This window comes from Antechinus flavipes, chromosome 4 (genome assembly GCF_016432865.1).
Source record: "Antechinus flavipes isolate AdamAnt ecotype Samford, QLD, Australia chromosome 4, AdamAnt_v2, whole genome shotgun sequence".
Taxonomy (NCBI): domain Eukaryota; kingdom Metazoa; phylum Chordata; class Mammalia; order Dasyuromorphia; family Dasyuridae; genus Antechinus; species Antechinus flavipes.
The window spans coordinates 23,575,933-23,602,434 of record NC_067401.1 but is presented as its reverse complement, the minus strand read 5'-3'; the positions used below and the strand labels follow the sequence as shown (position 1 = coordinate 23,602,434).

Genomic DNA, 26,502 nt, shown 5'->3' with positions numbered 1-26,502 from the left:
ATGCTTTGTTCACTTGTTTTTTTCTCTCCCCCGTGGTTTTTCCCTTTTGCTCTGCTTTTTCTGTCCCAACACGATTCATAAAACAACATGCATTAAAAAAGAAATAAATTTACTACAATTAAAAAATTCCTATCACAACAAAATTACGAGTATCCATGGCCAATATGTATAGTCATAATATAGTCACACGTATATTTATAAAGTACATACAGGTATACCACATTCATAATTATTTTCAGAGAAAAATTAGAAATTTGGAAAGGAGGAGCTACAGATGGAATGCCTTCTGGTCCTGGAGTCCACAGGAAGCCATCTATATAAGTAAGAGTAAAGAAATGACCTCTGCTTTAGAAGGACCATGTGAAGTAGCTCGGAGAAGGGAGGCAGAGAACCAGGAAGGCCAAAGGTCACACAGTCCAGTCAAGAGATGATGAATACCTGGCACACAGCAGGAGCCTAATAAGTGTTTATTAGCTAACCGATTAATTAAAGTAGGGGAAGGCTGGATCAGTGACAAGAAGGGGTCAAATGAGAGATGACATGAACGTTAAGAAGGACAGAGGTTGTAAACCTGAGTGACAGGAAAGATGCCCTGGACAGCAACAAGGAAAGTTAGAAGGGGGGCAGAAGGGGTATAAGTGGAGGTGGCAATGTCATAAGATCTGCAGCTTTCACAACCGGTTCAGCCCTGCTCACAATGAAAGGGCGGAGTGATCTTTCTCATCTTGCCAGTCACTGCACACAGTGGCCCTCAAGGGAACACGCCCATTAGGCAATCTGGTGGGCAAGGGACGGGTAGGTGGGAAGATGAGGATTTTCCCAGTAGTATTTGTATGGCTGTCACTGGGTGCCCAGTTATAACTGCCTGAAGGCAGGTTCTCAGAAGACTGAAACTCAGATCACTAATAAAAAGAAACAAATTCACCCAACACTGAGGTTCTAGCTCACACCCACGGATTAGCCAAGAAGGCAAGGAAAGATTGTTGGAGGGGGTGGAGATCCAGGCCTAGTCAGTGAGGCTTTGGACGGCCGGAGCAATTTGGAACTGGGCCCCAAAAGGGGAAAGAGGACCCATGTGTACCAAATATTTACAGCAGGTCTTTCTGTGGGGGAAAAGAATTAAAAACTGGGGGATCAAGTGGACACGGCTGGACGAGTGATGGTCTAGGAACGGGATGGAATACGACTGCGCCATTTTAGTTGACAACCATGACCTCGAGAAGAGGACGCCATGACTTATGACTGAATCGGACAGAAGTGCGGGAGGGCTGGGCAAGGTCACCGGCCTCACTGTCCCCTCCAGGGCCAGCTGGGCCCAGGGGCCAGGTACAGATCTGGACCACTGGAGACCGCCCAGGATGTCATGGGAGACCTTGGGCTTTTTAAGCTGAGATCTTCAACAAGTCTCAGTTTGACTGCAGCAACTCCCAATCAGTGGTTAAGAAATGATGAAAGAAAAGAAAAAAAGAAATGATGAAGGGCAGTTTCAGAGAACCCAGACTCAGAGTGAGAGAGATAACTATATAATATTAACAATGCTGGGAAGGCAGCCCTGGGGAAGCTCACAGATCTCTGATCCGTACAGGGGCCGGCGAGGACTCTGGAAGGCCTGATGGGAACTCTCGGGGACGGGCTCACGTGGAGGGCCACAAAGAAGCGGTCACTTTCAGATAGGCCCCATAAAGCACACTACTCTTTTTGCTTGGCTGGCCCCTGGTGACAAGAGCGGGCTTGTTCTGGGCTTGGGAGATGGGGAAGTGATAGTGACGCAAAAAAGGAGAAACAGACAAAGAAAAGAACAACCAATGAAATGTGTTTCTTAAAAAAGACACAGAAATTTCAGGAGGGGACAGAGACAAGCAGGGCATGATTGATGCTGTCGTGTTAAGACAGATAATAACAGCAAGAAGGTGCGATGATCAACTATGAAAGGCTTGGTTCTTCTCAGTGGCTCAGGGATCCAAAGCAATCCCAACAGACTTTGGACAGAAAATGCCCTCCGCAGCCAGAAAAGAACTGAGGAGATTGAATGTAAATCAACACATGCTACTTTCACTTCTTTTTTCTGCTTTTTTCTCTCTCATGGTTTTCCTCTTTTGCTCTGATTTTTTCTCTCCCAACATGATTCATAAAGCAAAGCATACTAAAAATATGTAAATTTACTAGAAAAAAAAAGACAGCTGTATAATTTTTTTTTTTTTTTTTTTTGCTGGAGTAACTGGGATTAAGTGACTTGCTCAGGGAAGTGTTAAGTGTCTGAAACCAGATTTGAACTCAGGTCCTCCTGACTTCAGGGCTGGGGCTCTATCCACTATGCTATCTAACTTCCCCTCAGATGTATAATTTTTAAAAACCAAGCTGTAAACATGGTAGATTCACAGTTTCATAGGCAATCCTTTTTCATCCTTTTTGTACAGAAATATATCTATGTGGATGACTGCCAAGCCCATAATTTTTTTTTTTTTTTTTTAAGGAAGCAACTGAGGTTAAGTGACTTGCCCAGGATCACACAGCTAGAAAGTATTAAGTGTCTGAGGCCAGATTTGAATTCAGGTCCTCCTGACTTCAGGACTGGTGCTCTGTCTACCGCACCACCTAGCTGCCCCTAAGCCCATAATTTTTAAATAATAAAATATTTAATTAGGTGGGAGATAAAATGTCAGTACAAGGAAGGAGTTTTAAGCTAAAAAAAAAATTAAGGAGGCTAAACATACCACAAAGAAATCAAGAGCAGAAAAGCGGCTGGGTGAGCTGTGCTCATATAATAAAAATGACAATTCTACCTAAATTGGTCTGCTTGTTCAGTGCCACACCAATCAAACTGTCAAAACATTATTTTATAGCGCTAGAAAAAATAATAACAAAATTCATCTGGAAGAACAAAAGGTCAAGAATATCAAGGGAATTAATGAAAAAAAAATAAAGATAAAAGAAAAGATAAAGGAACAGGATTCATATGTACAAAAATAATTATAATAGGACTTTTTGTTGTAACAAAAAATTGGAAACAAACCACTTGTTCTCTGGGGGATGGAATTCCACCGCAACACGGTCCCATGAAAAGACTGCATCTGAATCCAGGCTCTGCCTTTACTACTTTGTGTGCTCTTAGGTGAATCATCTGCCCTCCTTACTTTAATAAGGGGGTTAGTATAAATAATCTCTAGGGCCCTCTCCAGTCCTAAGCCTATAATGTTATGATCCTAATTATGCTTTGCATTTTTTCAAGATGAACTCATAAAAGAAAGTCACGGGGAAGGAGCAATATTGGCAAACCCAAGAGGACATGTTGGCAAGCCACTTTGGACTAAAATGAACACCAGTGGGGAGGGACTGTTTATATAAGTCCTTAGTAGCTGAACTTTGCTTCCCAACCATTTTACTGTGAATTCTGGTCTTAAAAGAAATGAAGATGAAGATGAAGAGAAGAGAACAGAGAAGAGAAGAGAAGATTCCCAGATTAAGAAAATCCAGGAACTTAAGTGCTGAACTTGTCTCTGTAAGACTCAGGTTACAGAGTTACAGTCAATGTATGACATCTCTTGGCAAAAAAGGTAATAGACTTAGGATACAGACTAAGATAGATGTTTTGGATATGGCCACTTTGGGAATTGGATTTTTTCTTTTTTTTTTTTTTAAAGAGCTTTTTATTTTCAAAAAATATGCAGAGATAATTTGTATTCCAAATTTTTTTCCCTCCATGGCAAGTAATCAATATATGTTAAACATGTGCAATTCTTCTATATATATTTCCACAATTATCGTGCTGCACAAGAAAAATCAGATCAAAAAGGGAAAAAACTAGAAAAAAAACAAAATGTAAGCAAGCAAAAGAAAAAAAGTGAAAATGCTATGTTGTGATCCACATTCAGTCCCCCCATAGCCCTCTTCTGGATACAGATGGCTCTCTTCATCACAAGACTATTGGAACCGGCCTGAATCACCTACTGTTGAAAAGAGCCATGTCCATCACAGTTGATCATCACATTATCTTGTTGTTGCCACATACAATAATCTCTTGGTTCTACTCACTGCATTCAACATCAGTTCATGTAAGTCTCTCCAGGCTTTTCTGAAATCATCCTGCTGATTATTTCTTACAAAACAATAATAGGGAATTGGAAATTTAAAAAAAAAAAAGTAGATTCAGATTATTAGGACTTTCTTTTTTATTGTCCAGGGCAGTGCAGAGAAAACAGCTTTTTGGTCATTGAAAAAAAAATTTAATTTTAAAAAATGTTTTAAAAGATGAACAGAACCTCCAGAAAGAGGAACACAGGGAGTGAATGTGGATCACAACATAGTATTTTCACCTTCATTGTTGTTTACTTGCTTTTTTTTTCTTATTTTTTTTCCTTTTTGAACTGATTTTTCTTGTGCATCATGACAATTGTGGAAATATGTTTAGAAGAATTGCACATGTTTAATCTATACTGGATTACTTGTGATCTAGGGGAGGGGGATGGGGGAAGGAAGGGAGAAAAATATGGAACATAAGGTTTTACAAAGGTAAATGCTGAAATCTATTTTTGCATGTATTTTGAAAATAAAAAGCTATTAAAAAGACAAAGATAATGATTTCACAGTAGTTTTACGGTAGTAAAGAACTGGTTCCTGTTGGCTAAGAAATGGCTAAACACACTGTGGCTGTGTGATGGCTGTGTGTGTGAAGTGGGAAATTACTGCATGGTATAAATCAAGTAAAAAGATTCCAAAGAGGCTGGGTGGGCTGTGCTCATATAAAAATGACAATTCTACCTAAATTGGTCTGCTTGTTCAGTGCCACACCCATCAAACTGCCAAAATGTTATTTTATAGCGCTAGAAAAAAGAACAACAAAATTCATCTGGAAGAACAAAAGGTCAAGAATATCAAGGGAATTAATGAAAAAACTACAAAGGACTTAGCAGCACCAGACTTAAAGATGTATTGTAAAGCAGTGGTCATCAAAACCATTTGGTACTGGCTAATAAATAAGATTATTAGATCAGTGAGATAGGTTAGGTACATATGACAATAATCAACGACTATAGTAATCTAGTATTTAAAGAATCCAAAGATGCATGGAAGGTCTTAGGAAGGTAGAGCTAGGGAAAGACTCTACACAATGACAACCCTGTAAATAGAAAGAATAAATCACAACTGAACCCTGAAGAATTATAGTGACCAAGAAACTTGACTCAAGAAAAGAGCTGAGAAAATGGACTGCCCTGCTTTCACTGCACGGGGAGGGGACTTGTAAGGTGGGAAATATTACATATGATGTCAAATATGATCATTGTGTTGTATAGCTTAATGAAATGCCTTTTTTTGTTCTTTAAAATTTTTTTTCTTATAAGAAATGGCACACTAAATTGAGTGGGAAATAGAGATAGTAAAAAATTAATATTGAAAACATAAATCTGGGAAATGAATATAAACTGCTTGCATTTTTGTTTTTTTTCCCGGGTTATTTCTACCTTCTGAATTCAATTCTCCCTGTGCAACAAGAAAACTGCTCGGTTCTGCACACGTATATTGTATCTAGGATATACTGTAACCTATTCAACATGTAAAGGACTGCTTGCCATCTGCGGGAGGGGGTAGAGGGAGGGAGGGGAAAAATCGGAACAGAAGTGAGTGCAAGGGATAATGCTATAAAAAATTACCCTGGCATGGGTTCTATCAATAAAAAGTTATTAAAAAAAAAAAAAAGAAAGAAAGAAAACATAAATCACCATAAGAGAAGGAGGGGGCTGATAATATGGATTAAGGAAAGTGATGATCAGAAGCAAAACACTTTTGAGGATGGACTGGGTGAAAGGAGAGAGAGTAGAATAAAAAAGGAAAACAGGATGGAAGGAAATATATAGTAATCATAACTTAAAATTTTATGGCAACTTTCTCCGATAAAGGCCTCATTTCTCAAATTTAATTATTTGTTTTCATTTGTGCAAATATAAACATGAATGGCCTTCCTCAAGTATAATTCCCCTCATGCGCCTCTCCATATCCCTCTTCCTGCTCGCAGGCCAGTCAGGTTTAAGACTTACTTGGTTAACTTGTGGCTTTTCATGGCTACGAGGAATTCCCTGAGGATCTCCGGACTCTGGTGCCTGCAGGGTGTTTTGGACAGGTATTTCATGGTCTGGAAGGAAGGAAGGGAAAGGTATGAAACAAGGCAGGGAGCTCGGGAGAGTCTCCAAACCGGCCCGGCTGCTTTCTCAAGAGCGTCTGAATCAGGGGGTCCCATCCATCCCCGTGTCTAGCACGCTCGTGCCCTGGCACTGGCCAGGATAATAACATGAGATGCAATGACCTGAGAGAACTCACAGATGGAAAGCAAGCTGGCCAGAAGGCCCGAGGGCTAGAGAGAGTCACCTGGACCAATCCCCTAATTTACAGAAAGAAAAAAAAAAAAGCAAGTAAACAACAAAGAAGGTGAAAATACTATGTTGTGATCCACATTCAGTCCCCAGGTTCCTCTTTTTGGATATAAATGGCTCTCTTCATCTCTTAAAACATTTTTTAATTTTAAAATTAAAAAAAGTTTTTTTCCATGACCAAAAAGCTATTTTCTCTCCACTGCACTGATTTTACTGAGAATGCATCATGTAAGATTTGAACTCAGATCTTCAGACTTCAGAATCATGGTACCACAATGTGTACATGGGCTATGGAATCCTTAGTTTAAGGGTAGAAAGAACTTAAAAGATCACACGTTAAACAGGAGCGGACTGAAGTCCAGAGCAGGGAAGGGTTTGGCTCAAAATCACGTGGTGGAAAGGAGCAAAGAAAGGATTAGAATCCAGTTCTTTGCCGGGATGGTGACGAGGTCTCTTTTCCATTAATTACATTTCTCTCCAGGGTAATGGCGAGTTTAAGGGCCTCCAATTTTATCTATTTTTCCTGTGCCCATAATTCAATCCAAGGGGAAACAAACACCCAAATCCTGGCTGGTAAGCACAGCTGGAGGCGCTCTCCCACCCCCCATCCCCCTACCTCCCCCCAGGCACTCAGCTGGTCCAGATCTGAAGCAGTTTGAACCTCGTTCTTCCTGAGACCGGCACAGACTCAAATGCTGGATTCTCCCCAAACTGGAACCTGAGGAGGGGGAACAGAGATGTCCCACTCTGGGATGGGAGCCCTGCTCACAGGCTTCGGGGCCTGCCACCGGCTCCTTAACACCTGTGTGACCTCGGGTTCATCCCATCAAAGGCTCCTCCTCTGAAGGAACCAGAGGAAAACCTGGGGAGAAGCCAGTCCCCTCACGCTCTCTCCTGGGGCCTCTGAGAAGTTCCCAAATCTCATTTGTGGCCCCAGCACCTGGAAGAGGGCCCTGCACACAGTAGGTGCTTAATAACATGCTTCCTGGTTGATTAGCGTGTGTTAAAAATAGGGCTATTTCTCCAACTGAACCCCCTAAAAATGCTCATGATTCTTCTTAGAGACACCCCCTAAAACTCTTGGTTATACGAGTTGACTTTGTGTATACTTATATGTGTCCCCAACAGACAGTCAGCCCTTTAAGGTCAGGGACCGTCACTTTTGTGTCTGAACTCTCACTGCCCAGCAGGGTGTTTGGCACACAGTAGGTGCTTGATAATTACAGACCGCTAAGTGGCACAGTGGGTCCATCACTGGACTTGAAGCAAGAAAGCCCGAGTTCACCTCTAACCTCTGACATTTGCTCAGCTACGGACCCTGAGCCACTTTCCTCAACTATAAAACAGTAATAGCCATAACAACAGGGGATAATAATAGCACCTAACAATAACATTTCCTTTACGTTATATTGCTAGTATAAGCAAAATTATATATTAAATAACATATAATAATAATAATAATAGCACTCCCAGGATCACTGTAAGAATTCAATGAGGGATTATTTATAAAGCATTTTTGAAATCTAAAAATACTATTACATAAATTCAAGATGTTATTATCTTTGTTGTTGCAATGATCATTATGTTACATATATGCAGTTATTTTGTTATATACATGTCATGTTATAATTTATGTTACATAAATGTTACTTAATATTGTTATAAATTTCGATTACATATAATCATATCAGCTGTTATATAGCGTGTATTCTTATATTATCATTACTATTATATTATTGTTGTTATGGAGATTACACATAATTTGTTGTTATAGAATTCTTGCTGCTCTTGTCACTGTTATATATTGTATATTAATTATATTATCATTATCAATGTTACATATTCATATTGCCTGTATAACTTGCTATTCCATATGATTATATTATCATTATTGTTACAATTATATTCTGTAGGATGTGTTTATATAATCGTGTTATATATTATTTTTATTATATGCCTTACAATTATATGGTCAGTGATATTATTATATAATTATTGCAGTTGTTATTGTTGTGCAGTTGGATTATAAATATCAGCGATGATTTTATGATTCTGGCTGTTGTTATTGTTGCTATCTGAAATTACACTATTGTTGCTGTTACAGCATTGCAGCGTGCCCATAACTCGGGTCCCAGCGTTTGGGGCACCTGGCAGCTTCCCTACTGGTCAGTCCCTGAGGGGACGATGGCCCCAGCGGAGGCTCCATGGGCAGCCCGGCTCCCTTTCCGCTGCTTGCCAGCCCTTCGGTTCTAGCTCTCACAAAAGCCTGTCCCCTTGAGTGACCCCAAAGTGTCGGTCAATCCAGGCTTGCCCAGCTCCCCCGAAGCTCGGGCAGGGGGAGGGGGAGACAGGCAGGGGATAAAGGAGAAAGGCCGCTTTATCTTCAGACCCCGCCCGGCCAGCCTGAATCTTCCATCATCTCCCGGCTGGCCCCCCTAGAACAGAGGCAGGTTCTCTCTCCGACTTTAACCTCACCTGCTGTCCAGGTGAGGGAGGAGTCCAGAGAGAGAAAGCTATTCCTTGGACCAGGCCCATGCAGCAGCTGCGGATGGGTGGCTTCTCATACAAGCCCTCCGCTGTGCGGGGGCCAGGAGGGGTCAGGAGGAAATCCCTGAGACCATCTCAAGGGACCTCAAAATGGGGCGCGGTGATGGAGAAGTCAGGGACAATATGGCGCTCCAAGACCCGCCCTCACCCCCCATCTCCCTTATTCTAGTCTCCAAGATCACCTGAACTGAACCGGAAAGCGCGGAGACCACGGGGCCCCTGAAAATGCAGCTGAATAAGCAGGACACATCTTAATGCAATTAACTGACAAAACACAAGTACGCTCCAGGTCGGCGCGTCTGCTTCCGCCATCCAGAAGACTGGAATTGGGAGAACAAAGTGCGACATGTGTCCGCGCCCCATAAACTGCCTCCCTGTTCACCCACCACTCTGTGCCTCAGTTTTTCTGCTGTTAAAATGGGGGAAATAGTTGGCACCTTAAGCAACAACTAAGTCTAAAAAGTGCTTCCGAGCCAGTGTTGCTGGAACCAACTGTACCCAACGAGCTGATTGTTAAACTTTTAACAGGAGCATTTAAATCTCAGAAATTGGAAAATGCTAGAAATTAGGATTTAATTTAGGGTTTTGATGGTCTAGACTTTAAAAAGAAAAAGAGGGAGAAAAGAGGGGAGAGGAAGAAGAGGAACAGGGGAAAGGAGGAAGGAAGAAGAGAGAGAAGGACGGAAGAAGAAAGGAGGAGGAGAGGGGAGGAAGAAGAGGAACAAGGGAGGGAAGAAAAGGAACAGGAGAAGGGGAGGCGGGGCAGACAGACAGACAGACAGCTGGACGCCTCACCTCGTACATGATCGTGTTCAGGTTCTGCTGCCCCGAGCTGTGCTTGCTCTTCCCGCTTTCCTTGCGCTGCTCCTTGAGGTCTGTGAGTAGCTGAAACACCTACGTTTGGGGGACAGGAAGGTTTTGAGGGGAAATCTGGGGCCGTGACCCAGCCACGATCTCCCCTGCCCCACAAGAGGCCTCGTCCCACTGCGTGTGAACCTCTGGGGTCTTTGAAGAGGAAGGCGCCCTGGAGCTGGAGTCAGGGAGTGCGACCTCCAGCCTGGCCTGGGGCACTGACCGGCAGGCAGAGCCTGGACAGGCGCCTCTGTGTCCTCATCTCTTAAAGGAGAGAGAGAACACCCCAAGTGGAGCCCTGACGCCATGTCCGAACCCCCCAAGTCCCTGCCAGGATTGCTGTAACTCTGTGACTGTCAGCTCTCCATGGGAGGCTCCCCTCCCTCCCTAGGTCTGACTGTACATGGAGAGCTCCACAATAAGGCAGCCCCTCCTGGGTCACTCCCCCTTCAGGCACCCCAGGGAACGTCACCCATAACTCCCCATCTCCCACCCCCCCATCTCCCACCCAAACTCAGCTCATGCCCGATCTTCTCCAGGAAGCCTTTCCTGACTGGATTCAGAACCAAAAGGACCTGCCCACAGCTTAGGAAACCCTGGCGAGTCTATCAGTCTCCTCGAGCCTCAGTTTCCCCATCTGTCCCTTCCAGCTCTAGAGCACACATACTAACGACCTCGGGGGCTCATCTCTCTCATCCCAAGGTGGCCTGGATGACCCCTGACCTCTAAACCCTCTCATTCCCAACTGCTGTGGCCGGAAGAGAGGGATTGGGCCGAGTGACCTTCAGTCCACCTGAGGTTTCAGACACAAACCCTCTCTATCCCCTCGGGGATCAGGCGGCCCCAGGGACCGGGAAGCCTGTCAGATAATCCAACCCAGGGCCAATTACCTCGTAATTGCTGAGCAGGGCAGCATTGGCATCCTTCCTGCAAAGGAAACAGAGCCGTAAATACAATTAGCATCCCAGCAAGAAAAATAAATGGGCCAAGGGCGCAGCGGGACAGGCACGGAGCAGGGGCAGCAGGGAGGGGAGCAAGCAGAGGCAGGGTCCGAGCCCAACATGGTCAAAGGAGAGAAAGACCAAGGCCAAGGACAAGACCGGGAGCCCAGCCTCCGGACAAAGACAAGGACAAGACCGGGAGCCCAGCCTCCGGGCCAGGAAGAGCCAGCCTGGAGCCCAGCCTCCGGACAAGGACAAGTTCAAGGCTGGGAGTCCAGCTTCCAGAGAAGGACAAGGACAAGACCGGGAGCCCAGCCTCCGGACAAGGACAAGTTCAAGGCCAGGAGTCCAGCCTCCGCTCCAAGAAGAGCTGGGGCCCAATACTCCATCTCTCTAAGCTCTGCCCAAATCTGACACCCCAAGCCTCAGAGAAGGTGCCGACCCCAACTGGTGGAGGGAGTTCTTCCCCTGGAAGGTCTTGAAACCAGTGAAAGCACAGGCAGAGTCTCTGGTCTCTGTCTCCTATGTCTGCTCAGCCTCATCCCAACTGAAGGACTGGGACTGATGGGTGGAAGGACCAAAGAGAGTCAAACTTCCTCCTAAACTGAGGCTCACAAGTCAATGCCTAACGGAGAGTTCCGTTCCACGCACAGAGCGAAGGGCCCTAAGAGCCTGGTTAATCCAGGCATTCGTTTTACAGAGAAGGAAACTGAGTCTACCTAGACTTTTCCAAGGCCACGCAGGTCATACGCTTCAGAACAGTGAGAGAGAAGGGCTGCAAAGAGACAAATTCAGGAAAAATGTCCTGACGAGGAGAGCTCGTTTAACTACGCTTGTCCCCTTTTCGGTGTCAGGGCTCACTCTCCCTTTGGCAGGCGAGGAGAACCTGTGGACCTTCTCAGAATTATTTGTAAAGCCTTCAGAATGGAAGGAAATGCTAAATATCCAGGAGAGGTTGGTAAAAATAAAGATTTCTTTTTATCCATTCATGGTCATGGACCCCATCCACATGCTCCTCAATAATACCTATTAAAAAGTTAAAGTATGAGGGAGGGAGAGAATTTGAAACCTGAAAAGTGTTTTTAAAAAAGAATACATGTAATTGGGGGGGGGGGGGAATAAAATAGCAAATTAAATAAATAAAAAGTGGAATGCTCGGCCTTTCCCCTCGCTGGAGGCTGGATCTGCTCCAGCTGTTACGGAAGAAATTTGTTTCCAGGCGTCTGTTGGATGAGACAGCTGCTGAACTCCTTTCCAACTCTGAAATGCTGTGATTCTATTCAAGTGTTGGGATTTCCTGAAGTCCCAAGTTGGGATTTCCTGTAGTCCAAAGTTGAGAAATGTCCAATTCTGTCACACGTCCGGGGGAGCATGCAGAAAATGAACGAATGGTCTGTCACTATCCCTGTCACATCAAGAGAAAGTATGGAAGGTCCCTGGCACGCTGAGACCCGAGACTAGAATATGAGCTCCTTGGGGCAGGGAATGTTCCATTTTGGTTTGTGTTCCCAGAGCCTAATAATAATGCACGGAAGCTGATAAACACTTGGATAAATGTGAATTGAATGACTCTAGGATAATATCTGTTCTGACCAATGAGCAATGAACTGGACCACACATGGGTCCAGTCCATGGTCTTGGGATTCATCACTACAGTACGATCCACCCTCTGTACCAGCCCCCACGGGTGCCCCATGGCCTCTGGACCCTAAAAACGGCTGGTTGTGGTAACACATCACTGCTTCAGGAAATCAAAAGCAAGACATACAAAGAACCACCTTCCTCCCAAATGACCTCATTTCTGATTCATCCTTGGAATAGAAAGATGAATTTCCAAAAAAGCCCTCTCTGAACAAAAAGATCTAATTAGTGTCCAGAATGTACATTCATCTCAAGCTGAAAATGGCTAACCAGATCCTACAGCTTCTTCTCTCATTAAATAATGTAATTCAATTTCATGGAAAGGCAGGCAGTCCAATAGACTGAGGACAATCTGTGAGCCCTAAAATACTTTGAATGATGGCTCTGTTCGAAAATGTGTTCTCCCAGAAGAAAGAAGGTTCCTCCTGCCAAGGGAACCCAAAAATATGTGTGTATGTGAACCAAAAAAATACATGTGCATGCGTGTGTATGGTGTATGTGTGTATGAGTGTGTGTTTGTATTTGTGTGTAACCAAAATATATACATGTGTGCATGTGTATGTCTGTATTTGTGTGTAACCAAAAAAAGTGTGTGTGTGTGTGTGTGTGTGTGTGTGTGCCAAAAAAAAATGTGTCTGTGTATGTGTGGACACAAAAAAATAAATGTGTATGTGTGTGTATATATGTGTACACCCACACATACACCCACACACATACACACACGCAGTTAATCAGTTGCTATCCTTCGTTCTTGAGGAAGACTAAGATGGCACAGCTTTGTTAGTCGAGTTACATTGTGTCCGACTGGGGCTGATCAGACCAATACAAGCTTGGAGCGCTCTGCCACAGGTCGGGCACAGTAGTCCCTGTGACCTCTGGGGGCTTCTCTGTGCACATCTCGCGTTTCCTCGGGCTCATTCCATTCTGCTTTGCTCACAGAGCTCAGCACCTTCTCTGAGGAGGGCGCGCCACATTGGGCGGTTCTGGGCCAGCGTCTCCGTATCACACAAGCGATCTGTATGTGGATATGTATGGATATGTATGTGTATGTGCGCACATGCATGTATACGTACACATCTACACACACACACAGAAGAAGCCATGCTCCAACTTGGTGCAGTAAATGAGCACAATATTTGGTCCTGGAGGAACCAGGTTGGAATCCAACCTCAGACACTTACGCTTAATTGTCATTTCCCTCAGTTTCCTCCTGTGTGAAGTGAGAGTACTAGAACAGAAGGTCTTCCCAGCTCTACATCTACAACTACGATAATAATAACAATCAGTATTCATCGGGTACTTTGATGTTTGAAAGCACTTTCCAAGTTCTCTCATTTGACCCTTACTGCAACCCCAGGTAGTAGAGATTAATATCTGTGGTGTTCTTGTTCTTTTTTATAATATAATGGTTCTCTGGGAGCAGATTTCTTGGGGAGGTTTTCTGGAGGCAGCCTTAGTTTCAGTTCAGAGTAACAATCACTCCAAATACAGCCAGCTAATAAAATCCAAACGTTTATTTCTTGTCTCTTTCCTTGGGCCCGGTTAGCTTTCTTAGAGGCCTCTCTGCTTGCTTCCACGAGCTCTTGCAGCTTGTCCTTTGCCTCTGCTTTCTTCAGTCTCCAGACAGCACAAAGGTAGAAGATGGAATGAATCTGACTTCTCCTCTGAGAGTGGGCTTGTGGGCTTCTGTATCTCCCAGAGTGCTCTGTGGCCCTAAGAGCTTCTTGCTTATATGAGCTCTCTAAAGGTGTGAACACAAGCATTGTTTCTATCAGTTCCACTTAGTACCTTGTTTCAAGTTCTGGTCCATAACATCTCCTTGTAAGATCAGATCAAGGAGACTGAAGCATGCTAAATTAGATAATTATTGTCTTGATCAACTCATGACTTAACACTTTGTAAGGATTCCAACAACTCTCCAGGCCCCTTTACAGATGAGACAGACAGAAGTTCAATGACTTTCCTACTCCAACATTATCCACTGCACTGCCCAAATCTATAAGGATGATTTTCCCCCCATTTTCCCCCATTTCCCCTCTGATGATGTGTGGCTCACAGAACTCTCTGGGAAAGCATGAACTGTATGTACATTATATCATATGTTTCTTGATGTTACAGTTAACCTATTTTTCAGGTGAATAAACTGAGTCTTAAAAAGGATAAATGGTTTGCCTACAGCCACAGAGGGTGTCTGAGGATGGATTTGAATCCCAGATTACAAGTCCAGCATTTCCACCACAAATCATCTTCTTTCGGGCCACATCAAGATCAATCCTGCTGGGCTCAAAAGGATTGATATCTTTACTGGATCTAATTAACAGGAAGTCAAAATTATGTTTTCAGCCTCATTTCCCCAGGGTGGGGGCAAAGAAAGAGAAGCGCTAGGGGCAGTCGGGAGCCCAGTGGACAGAGCACCAGCCCTGAAGTCAGGAGGACCTGAGTTCAAATCTGGCAGACACTTAACACTTCCTGGCTGTGTGACCCTGGGCAAGTCACTTAACCCCAATTGCTGCAGTAAAAAAAAGAGAGAGAGAAGCACTTGATGGTGGGGTGGGCTCTGCGTGTTTCTGGATGATAAAGGACAGATGCTCTGGTCCATATAGATCAGTGGCAGTCCATAAATAAATGAGGTATGTATTACACTCACATACAAGTTCTGTATATGAGATACAGACAGAGTGGAAGCGATTTATAGCTGGACATAAAAGAGGAGGGAGAACAGAGACCGAGAGGATGCAGGGAGAGGATGGTCAGCAAAGCCAAATGAGGAAAAGGGACCACGAAAGGCTCCATTCCTGAACAAGGATTTATCAGAAAGCACCTTGCCCCGTAGGACAGCCAGGTGGCGCCATAGTGCACAGAGCATCTGCTCTGGAGCCAGACTGCTCCTCCTGAGAGAAAAGCCTCAGACAGTTACCGCCCGCCTCAGTTTCCCCATCTGTCCAACGAGCGGAAGAAGGACATGGCGAGCCATTCCAGTATCTCTGCCCAAAAACCCCAGACGGGGTCACCAGGAATCGGACTCGAGCAAAGGACCGAACCGACAGCCTGTGAACCGCTGGCCCGACCCCAGATTTCTGTCCTTCGAGCTCTGGGACTGACGCACTTATCAGTGCTCACTGACCAAGACCCTAGACCGAGAGCTGGAGGTGACCTCGCAGATGACTCGCACCCAGTCCAACTTCACCCCCAACCCCCAAAAACACTTTAGAGAAAGGAAACTGAGGCCGACCCGATTTAAGCGATTGGTTCCATCAATTAACAAGCATATTTGTTGCGAACTTGGAAAGAGAAACAATGTCTGCTCTCAAGGAATCTACAAAGTATCAAAGTATACAAAGTATACAGATTTATATCTTCCGTACACACGCAGGATACATATAAAATAAAAACATAGTTAGGGAGGGTGGGCACCAGCATGAGGGGATCAGGGAAAAAAACTTCTTTCTTTTAGAAAGAAGTATTTGAGAGGTTACCTTGAAAGAGAGGAAATCTCGGGGGTGGAGGGGTAGGGAGGAGGAAGAATGAAGGGTATTCTAACTCCGGGGGTTACCAGTGCAGAGATGCCAAGGAGTGGAGAGAAGCCGGTCTGGCTGGACCCAACATGCGCAAAGCGAGATAACTTATAATGAGGATGGGGGAAACAGGAAGGTCAAAGGTTCCAAAAGTCTTTAAAAGTCAAAGAGGAGTTTCTCTTTGATCCTGGAGGCAAGAGGGAACCTTGGGGGGTTACTGAGTATGAGAGAAAGGAAAACCCCAGGCTGCCGTGGGGAGATTCGGGTGAGAGATGAGGAAGGGCTGAACCTCCTGCTGTGGAAGTGGGAAGCCCAGATGTGAGGACTGATTGGACAGAGGGCCACCCAGGAGAAGTCTGAGGCGATGACCCGAGGATGCCAGAAGAACAGCGGTACCTTCCACAGAAATGGGGAATGGAGGAGAGAATGAGGTTTGTGGGGAACGGTAAAGACAAAGACTTGGGTTTTAGACAGCTGGGTACGTGATGGTGCAGGAGCATCCAGTTTGAAATGTCTAGGAGTGGAACTTAGAGAGAGATTTCTTAGGAGGTATATATAGAGAGAAAGACAGACAGATGAATAAGACTGACGGATGATTGGATGGACAGACAGGTGGATAGATAGATGAAAGGTAGATGGATGGATGGATGGATGGATGGATAAAAAATGGATGAATAGAAATAGATGGATGAAAAGGTAGACAGAAAGATAGATGGATACATAGATACAGATAGATGAATGAAAATATAGGGAGATGGATAGATAGATAAAAAAATGATAAATAGAAAGACAGAAAGGCAGAAAGCTAGATAGATTGATTGATCTGAGAATCACTACCATGATTATTAAACCCATGGAATTAAACCCAGGTCACCAAGCAAGAGAATATAGAAAAAGAAGAGAGCCATGAAAGAGCTTTGATTGACACTGATCATTGTGGGCCATGACATACAGGAAGAACCTGCAAAGGAGATTGAATAGGACTGAACACAAAGGTAAAAAAAGAACCAAGGAACTTGAGTCAGAAAAAAATCTAGACTAGAGGGAGAATCTAGGGAGAGGGGATCCTCAGATGCTGGGAAGAGCGAAGGTTACACTGGTCTCAATGTCAGAAGCAAGATGTGTAACCAGGTCCTCAGATTCCAGCCAGGCGGTACAATGGATAGGACACCCTGCTTGGAGTCAGAAAAGCCCGAGTTCAAATCCAGCCTCAGACACTAGCTGTGGGACGCTGGACAAGTCACTTTACCGTCTGCTTCAGTTTCTTCATCTGTAAAACAAGCAGGAGGAGGAAAAGTCCAACCACTCCAATATCTTTGCCAAAAAAAACTCCAAATGGGGTCTGAAAACTACTAAATAATAACAAAAAAAAAACTGGAATTCAAGAAGCATGAAGTATTTCCTCCTAAATTACTGTTTCCCCATAGTATCAAGAAACAGTAACAAGATACCGAGTAGCTAAGTGGGTGTCAAATCAACAAGGAAAAGATTGAACAAAAGAAAGGGGGAGCTACGGGTAACCCTAGAGAACTTCTAAATTTAGTTCTCTATACCATTAATTTTTTAATCTTTGATAAAGATGCACTGGCTCCGGCAGACAGGTTTTATAACCCATCAGAAGAGCGGTGTCCAGTGCGAGCAGCTCCACTATCTTTAGATAATCGCCAGGTGATGTGGAGAGATCCAGAAAGTGGTGAATGGAAGGGACCAGATAGGCTAACTGCTTGGGGAAGAGGGTTTGCTTGCATCTCTACAGGTGGAGAAGGAATCAGATGGGTGCCGACGAGCCGCATTCGCCTTGTCCATCGCAGAGAGACGGAGCAGACCTTTGAAACAAAGGAGAAGACCCAAGAAATATCGGGTGGTTCTGTTGCTGATTGTGCTCACCATTGAAAGAGCATGGCTGACAATGAGACTGTTAAAAGGACTTTTAAAAACTTTAGGAATCACTGGATTTCCTAACACTAAATGAAACTGTTTTAGTTCTTGAAAAACCAGCAAGAATCATTGGATTCCTTCAGATGAAAAATTGTTGATGAGACTTTTGCAGTACTTCAGAGCTTACAGGAATTATTAGATTCCTGGCACATGAACTAATGGACAATGGATTCCTTATGGACTATTTCTAGGACTTATGGACATGTGTAAATTTTCAGGATGATTCTTGTTATCTGTTACATTACTACTAGCCTGTGTTATATTGCTATGTGCTATTGTAAATTATGTATAATGCCTCCCATATTGATGGATTTATGTATAGCATGTATATCTGTTTCAAAGTTCTGGCCCATATTAATGGATTTATGTGTACTTGTTTCTAGTGAGCCCCTTCAGAAACCCCCTAATCTAATCTGACTTCCTATTTCTTTTGGTGTTTTCATCTCCCTTCCTGAGGTGTCAGGGAAGGCGTGATCACCTTTTTTGGGGAGTTCTCACCTCCTTGAGAAGTCAGGGAGGTCATGACCATCCTGTGTTTTAAAACAAAAGAAAAGGGGAGATGTTGGAATCTTTACAAACTACTAACTCATTAGAGTTGATAGATTATTGATCTGCTCTTACAAGAAGATGTTTTGGGCCAGACCTGAAACAAGGTACTAAGTAGGACTAATTAGTACAATGCTTGTGTTTACACCTTTACTCATCAGAGTTCACAAGTATAGAAGTTTCACAAAGTAAACTTTGTAACTTTGTGAATTCACACCTCGATCAACTCTAATGAGTTAGCAGTTTGTAAAGATTCCAACACTGAGCTACAAATAAAATGGAATATTATTGCACCAGAAGAAACCATGGGAAATTGAGAGAAACATGGGAAGATGTGCATGAAGGGATCCAAAGGGAAACAGAAACCGGAAAAGAACACCCCCTGTATCCTGAAGGCTGGGTAACCAATAGGTTGAAACTTGGAGAGGGGAAGAGCCAAAGCATCTGCTTTCTTAAGGTCGAGAGGAGGAGGGAACAGGTACAGAATATGGCATACACTGTCATCCAGTCACTGTGCTAGTCCGTCTTTACTTGTTTGTTTGTTTTTCCCCTTGTTTCAAGGGAGAGCTAAATGGTGGGAGTTAGGGAGACATTTGAAAAAGAAGACACACAGATACTCTAGGCTTAAGTGACTGTGTTCCTAGTGGTGACACGCCGTGGGCATGAATAACAAAGCGTCCATCTGGGAAGACTTCCTGGAAGAGGCGACTCTTCAACTCTGAAGCACATCACAAATTTGCATCCTCTTCCTCCTCCCTATGTGTTACCTCATCAGACCTTCCTGGAGGTAGTTCAGAAGAAAGGCACAACCCGCAGTATCAGTGAGTCACTCTCACCCTCAGTTTCTCCTCCTGTAAAAGAGGGAGAAGCTTGACCCACAGCTACCTCAAAAGAGTGCTGTTTACTATGAGATTATAGAGTTAATTCCATTTTAAAAGCATTTTACTGCTATCTATTCAGATGCCCCCATACAAACTCTGTTAGGGTAGATAGATGATTCCCATTTTACAGATAAGTAAACTAAGACAGAAACCAAGTAGCTTTCCCATGGCCACAAAAGTGATGGGGGAACATGGGAGAAATCTAGCCACATCATTCCTCTAACAACAAAATATACCATCAAACTAGACTCAAGGCCTGAGTTCAAATTCCAACTCAATGTTTACTAACTACATGACCCCCAGCGATCATTAAACAAACTCTTTGGGGCTCACCTGCTGACATAGAATGAGAGGAGTGGGCTGTGCCCCAACTAGCCTGATCCATGGTCACGTGACATCCCTGACTGGAGGAAGTCTAGCCACCCCTGTTCTAAAGCCCCAAGCTGAGAACCCCTAAGAGGGAAGAACTCCTCCTTCTTCTACCCTCTGTGGGTTCAACCTCTAGGAAGCAACAGTCCCTGCTCACTTCACTAATTTCACAATCAGTCCACAATCATCTCACAAAGTTGTGAAATAAGTCAGAACAGGAATATTTTTACTCACATGGAAAAATAAACCCCCAACCGTGGCCTTGAAATCTGACCACCACCTGGTAAGGACTAATGATGGTGACCAGGGAGGGTCCAACCTCATGGGTGGGTCCAAGACAGGGAAAGAGCCCAGAAATGGGAGAAGGGAAAGCCAAATCCCAGCTCGCCTAGCCCAACCCGGGCTTGCTTCCCAGAACTGCATTCCCTGGGCACCTCCTTAGGAAACCCAACCACCAACACCCAAGGCTTCGGTCTCCCTGGTACCAGACAAGGATGTTGAGAAAATGCCGAAACTAAGTGAAAACGGAAACAAAAATCCCTTACTTTCCCCAGACGTGTCACTTCATTCATTCTCTAACTGGGCAGGGCTTTGGGTTTTTCCAGAGCTGCTTGTAGGGCCAGATTTCCAAAAAGCCACTGGCAGGGCAGGGAGGAGACACCAGCATCAAAGATTCAAAGCTGGAAGAGCCTTCAGAGGACATCGAATCTGTCTCAGTTCAGAGGGGGAAACCGAGGCCCAGGGAAGTTAGCTGACTTGAGCCACCCTGCTGGTAAGCATTTGAGGCAAAGAAACCAAAACTCAACTCACTCTACCCAAGAAGTCCTTCCTCCTAGAGACCGTGACAAGTAGAAAGACTTGGACATCTTTTCTCTTTCTTACTAAAGGAGATAAGAATCCATCTACTTAAGGAGTTTACTTACTAATATGCCCCACAACCCTGGGGGGAAAAAAGGGTTAAGACTCATTGAGATCAAGGTATGTTTTCATGTGTGGGGATCTCTGGTTTCACTGAAGTGGGCACTCGATCCCAAAGGTTCCCAAGTCTTGTCGCCCCATGCACCTCCTGTAAATAAAGCCCCACACAGCCTGGGGCCTTCTTGCCTCTCATGGACATCCAATTTGCACCATGGACTAGGGGCTGCCTAGGACATGTCCTGAAGGAACCTCAAACTCAATAGCAACAAAACCAAACTCATCCCAACTTCTCTGTTCCTGCCCCTCCATCCTCGTAGTCGCTTTGATATCCAAACAGAATTCCTCTTCTCCCTCAACCCTCATATGAAATCAGTTGTCAAATAACACTGAAAGTAAGAATTTTGATCAAAACAACGATCACCCATGATCACACAGATAGTGAAACATACAACCGATCTCCTCACGGAGGTGACGTCACTGACCACAGACTGAGATACACATTTCTTGGACAGAATCAATAGGGGCAATTTGTTTTGCACGACTATACCTATTTATTACATAGGTTTTTTTTTTAATTTTTTCCAATGGAAGAGAGAAAAGGAAGGGAAAAATACATTTCTGCCATTTTTAATATTAAATTTTAAAATGTACATTCTATATCATACACAGTAACAGCAATGTTATACAATGATCAACTGTGAATGACGTAGCTCTTCTCAGCAATACAATGATCCAAGACAACTGCAAAGAACTCATGGTGAAAAATGCTGTCTACCTCAAGAAAGAACTGATGGAGTCTGACTACAGATTAGAGCAAACTTTTCCACAACATGGTGAATATGGAAATGCTTTGCATGACTCCTCATGTTGCCTATTCTATAAGGATGAATGTTGAAATGATCCATGTATATATTTTGAAAATAAAAACCTTTGCATTTGGGGTTAAGTGACTTACACGGATAGGAAATGTTACGTGTCTGGGATCACATTTGAACACAGGTCCTCCTGAATTCAGGGCTGGTGCTCTATCCATTGCACCACCTAGCTGTACCACCTAATTAAGAAAAAGGAGATTAAAAAAAAAAAAAAACCTATTCCCACAGGACCGGAGAACATCCATATTGTCCTGCATTCATGGGCCTGTCAGGGGAAACCTGAAAATGATTATACTGTAATCTACCCTCCCAATTTGCAAACTGCATTCCTCACTCTGAAAGTAATTTATGGAACCTCTACTGGATCTCTAAAACTTGCCCCTAGATCTGCTTTGTTCGACTCCAGCAATTCACAATTTAGAGACCAAGACAGAAAAATTCTGTTAAAACAATTTTAAAGTCTTTGTACAAACAAAACCAATGCTGGTAAAATTAGAAGAGAGGCAAGTAAATAGGAGGGAGGGAGGAACCTTTGCAGTATGTTTCTCTGAAAAAAGCCTCATTTCTAAGGTATGAAGAGAACTGAATCTCAAAGTTCCAAGAACATGAGCCATGCCTAAATTCATAAAGAGAAATAAAAGGAAATGAACTGGATGTTTTCAGAGGAAGAAATCCAAGATATACGGGGAGGAAAAAAAGCTCTAAATCACCAATCATTACAGAAATCAAATTAAAACAATTTCTGATGGCCTTAATCCACTGGAGACGGAAATGGCAAACCCATTCCAGTATTATTAATATGGACAGTATAGTTCAGACAACAACAAATGGACAATATTCATCCAATGGGCAAAGGGGGGAGGGGGAGGAAGAGGAGGAGGAGAAGAATAAGAAAATAAGAAACAGAAGGGGTTGAGAAAGAACATTAATACATTATCGGTATCACAGTGAATCATCCAGTCTTTCTGGAAAGCAGTTTGGAGTTATACCCAAAAAAGTTGTTAATTTATACGTACCCTTTAACCCAAAGAAACTACTACTAGCTCTATTCAAAGAAATCAAAGAGATCTGATTTTTCTTGTGCAGCATGATAAATATGAAAATATGTATAGAATTGTACATGTTTAACATATATCGGATTATATGTTGTCTAGGGGAAAGGATGGGGGGAAGGGAGAAAAATATGGAACACAGGATTTAGAGTGAATGTTGAAAACTATCTTTGCAAATATTTTAAAAATAAAAAGCTTTTATTAAAAAAGAAAGAAAGGAAGATCAAAGAAAGAGAAAGAAGGCCCAAATGTACATAACTATTTATAGCAGCTAATTTTGTGGTAGCAAAGAACTGGAACCTGAAGGGGTGGGTGGTTGAACAAGTGTATATGAATGTGACCAAATAAGAAATGAAGCAGGGTGTGGTTCCAAAAACGAGCAGTAATTAATACAGTGAAATGAACTGAATCATTTCATAACAAAAATACGGCAAAAATGGCCCAGTTCTAAGGTTCAGCAGCTCTCAGAATCCAGTGATCTCAATTTCAGGGGGCTCTCCGGGGAACATGCTCCCCACTCCCTGAGTGGGGCCATACATATTGAGTATGTATTCCCAGGATGAGAATGTTTGGTACAAAGGCTTTTTTTTTGTTCTTTTCTCCACCAGAGCAGAGGAAAGATTTTGGCTAATTAAAAAACTTATTTAAAAATATATCCAACGAGGAAGTTTCGGTCTTTGTCAGCCCTTTGATGCTGGGTCCATTAACTAGTGCTTGCTGACTGATGGATTTTAGGATGAGGAAACTGAAGCTCAACAGTGGAGTGTCAGGTCAAGGTCGGAGGCCACAGGGAGCCCGAGTCCTCAGTGCTCGAGACAAGTCAGCAAGACCCGAAGGCATGACGCCGGACAGGTCAACAGCCCCTCCGGTAGCCCAACCCCTATCCCACCCCCACCCCAGCTCTGAGGGTTATATAAAAATGCCGATAAAAGGGCCAGTGGCCGTTGTCTGGAGTCCAACGTCCGAGGTTGAGGGGAAGGGAGGGAGGGGGGGAGGGGAGAGGGGGGAAGAGGGGGGCGAGGTGCTTTGGTGGGCCGGTGGGAGAGAGATGAAGCTGAGTGCAAACACGCCTGGCCTTTCCCAGGTGTTCACGCGCCCTACTCCCACCCTCACCACCGCGGCCCACGCGGGAACGAAAGCACGGACGCACCTTCTCCCTCCCCCCCCCCCCCCGCAGGGACCGTCTCTGGCCTTACTCGGTCTCCCCAGCACTTAGCTCAGTGCGGGGCACATAGTAGGAGCTTAATAAACGCCTACAAATGCACGCGCCTGCAAGTCTAGAAATGCGCGCGCGCGCACGCACAAACGCACGTGTGCACCCACACGCACGCACAGACACACACACACGGGCACATCCCAGCCGGGGCCTTCCTCTCTCATCCCACTCACACTTCCATCGCGGATCCTCCTCCTCCTCCTCGCTCTCCCACGCTCCGGAACCCGGGTTCCACACGGAACTGTAGGCCGCGGAACCCGCCGGGGGGCAGGGCTTCGGCTTTGCGTCACGGAGCAGCCCAGCCTCCGACGCGCGCGCACGCACCGCCTGCCCGCCTGCGGATGCACGCAGTGCGCTCGCTTAGCTCCGGTCCCGGAGCCGCGGGGGCGCTTCTGTGTGGCGGGGGGTCCCGGAGGGCGCCCTTCGCCGTGGCCGCGGGTCTGCGGACTTGGCTCCCCGCGGGCAGGCACGGCCTCGCTTTGACCTCCCCCTCCCCCCTGGGAGCTGGATCGTTCTTGTCCCATTCATTACCGCCAGCCCTAGATGCCCCATAGAGCCCGGCACACGCTGTCAATCAATCAATCAAGTTTTTAAGCTTCCGCCCTGCCAGGCGCCGAGCTAAAGTGCTGCCCGTTGTTGTTGTTTGCCTCCTTCTTCAAAGGGCCCTCTGACGTCCGGGAGCGACGCCATCCCACGCAAGGGGCAGTCCCGGCCTCGCCGCCTGCTCCGGGGCCGGATCCCCCGCATTTGTGGCGAGCTGACCGAGTGCTGGGCGCTTTGTAAATATCTGAGCTTCCCAACTACCCCCGCGAGAGCTGCTCTCATCCCCGCGGGACGGGGAAAAGCTGCAGATAAAGGCACTGTGCCTCGAGTCTTACGCGGCCTTAATCCCTGTTGCCTCAGTTCGGGCTGGGTAAGAAACTGAAGCAGAGAATGGCCTCTTCTTACCTAGTCAAAAAACAAAAACGCAGTTCGAGAGGGGTACGCTCGGGGTTTCTGGCCAAAACGGAAGCAATCACTGTGTATACTCACCTCGGGACCTCAACAATGACCAAGTGAGGTCCGGACACGAGAAAAGGCAAAACTTACTAAGTGCTTATCGGTGGATTGAGCTTCCCATTCTAGTACTTTGCACCAGTGCGAGTGAGAATGGGGATAAGAAATACTCAATTACAATTTTTCAATCAATCCAATTATTAAGCACCTAGTTTCTTCCGGGTGCTAGGTACCAAAACAAAGAAGAAAAGCATCCCTACTCTTAATGATTTAATTGGTTAAATAATTAATGCTACAAGGTAGCAGTTAATTTGATCAAGAAGATATTGACTTGAATGAGCTGCGATAGGTAGGTAGACTTGGATTTTAAACTCAGTCTTCCCCTGTTTTGGGTCAGAAAGTCATCCTATTGAAGGACCATTCAAATAAATATGCCCCGTGTCTGCCTTGGTTGTCTCACCCTTTATGGTTTTCTCAATAGAAAACTCTTGGAATTTTATATCCACTTATAGAAGTCGATAGATATCTCTTCCTCATTTTCTGTGACCATATGTGACCAACCATGGGGTGGCTTCTAAATTACTAAGTGTTTGATGAATGAATGGAAGATCTTATTTATGTTTATCTCTGCCTTTTAAGGATAAGTCTGGATTTACACAGGTAAGCACAAAAGTTGTTCCAGAATGGTTTTCTGCACATTTGCTTTCTTAGATGAAGAATCTGTGATTTAATCAGTGAGAGGAATCAACGCAGAAGTGATTGAAAGATCATTCTGGAGAGTATTTGGAACTATAATAACTATCTTTAACATGTACTATAAGTGTCTGAGGTCAGATTTTAGGGCTAGTGAGTTATCCTAGCGGCCTCAAGAAAAGCTTTTTGTAGGTGGCTCAGGCTTGAAAGGAGTTTGAGATTCCCAGAGGTGAGAAGGAAGAAGGGAGAATTTTTCCAGATTAAGGATAACCTATATCTAAAGAGATGATAGAAAGTCAAGAACGGGAGGAAGCAGAAGAGCTTGGCTCCAAGTTAGACTGTATGGTGGACAGTAAAGTGAAATCAGTCTAGAACATCCATTGGGAGCAAATTTGGGTCTTTGGCATGGCGATTAGAAAGGGCCTCGAAGGCTAAACTGTGAAGTTTGGCTTTTTTCCTAGAAACAAGAGGGAGCCACTGGGACTTCTTGAACATCATGATGGTATCAAGGACGTCAATTTGGCATCCATGCAGAGAACAAACTGGGCAGAGGAGGCAGGCCAATCAGGAGGCTTGTTGTAACATTAAATCCAGCTGAGTCAGGTCCACGACGATCAGGAAAAAACAAGTCCCCAGGAAGGGACAAGCTGGAACTGACCAACTGCCCCCCGGTGACATTTTGTAGATGGCGCAATAATCGAAGGGCGTTTTCACTGCACCCAGAACCGTAGTGTATGCACAAGGGGTTCAAAGACACGACCCCTGCCCCCGCTGCTTACGGGCTAAGTGTTCCATGCTAGCTCTGAGGTCAATGCTCTGGCGAGGAGAGGGACCGACCCAAAGCCCCGGCCAGCAGCGTGGATCCCGCATCCCCAGAGGGCTATCCCTGTAGGGGGGTTTGCGTGAGATCTTGGCCAACGGCAACTTTCAGAAGTCTTACCCGAAACAACGTGGAGTGGGCGCAGAACCTTGGCCCGTGCCCTACTTAAAGAAGAGCAAGCTGACGCTGGGCATAGAGAATAGGGCACGGAACTGGGCACGGGAGGGCAACACGGTGTGGGGGAAGGAACTCTGGACTTTGAGTCGGACGAGCTGGTTCGAATCCCTGGTCTTCTTGTCTGTATCTGCATAATCCTGCGTACGCCCCTTCAGAGCTG

General features: G+C 44.7%; 1 protein-coding gene across 2 annotated transcripts in view; it reads right to left on the bottom strand.

Annotated features, from left to right (window-relative positions):
• The window catches only part of CRCP (CGRP receptor component), a 39,188-nt gene extending 15,266 nt beyond the window's left edge, over window positions 1-23,922 (bottom strand). The window contains exons 1-4 of one of the 2 annotated variants that reach the window (XM_051992029.1): window positions 23,830-23,922; window positions 10,655-10,691; window positions 9,708-9,806; window positions 6,033-6,127 (exon numbers count right to left, since the gene is read on the bottom strand). In XM_051992029.1, the coding sequence (XP_051847989.1) occupies window positions 6,033-6,127; window positions 9,708-9,806; window positions 10,655-10,691; window positions 23,830-23,837 (239 nt within the window). In that variant the 5' untranslated portion in view covers window positions 23,838-23,922. Of the gene's footprint in view, window positions 1-6,032; window positions 6,128-9,707; window positions 9,807-10,654; window positions 10,692-19,112; window positions 19,133-23,829 lie in introns of those variants that run through there. The other variant, XM_051992030.1, reaches the window with a different exon arrangement.
• Window positions 23,923-26,502: the final 2,580 nt, after the last annotated feature.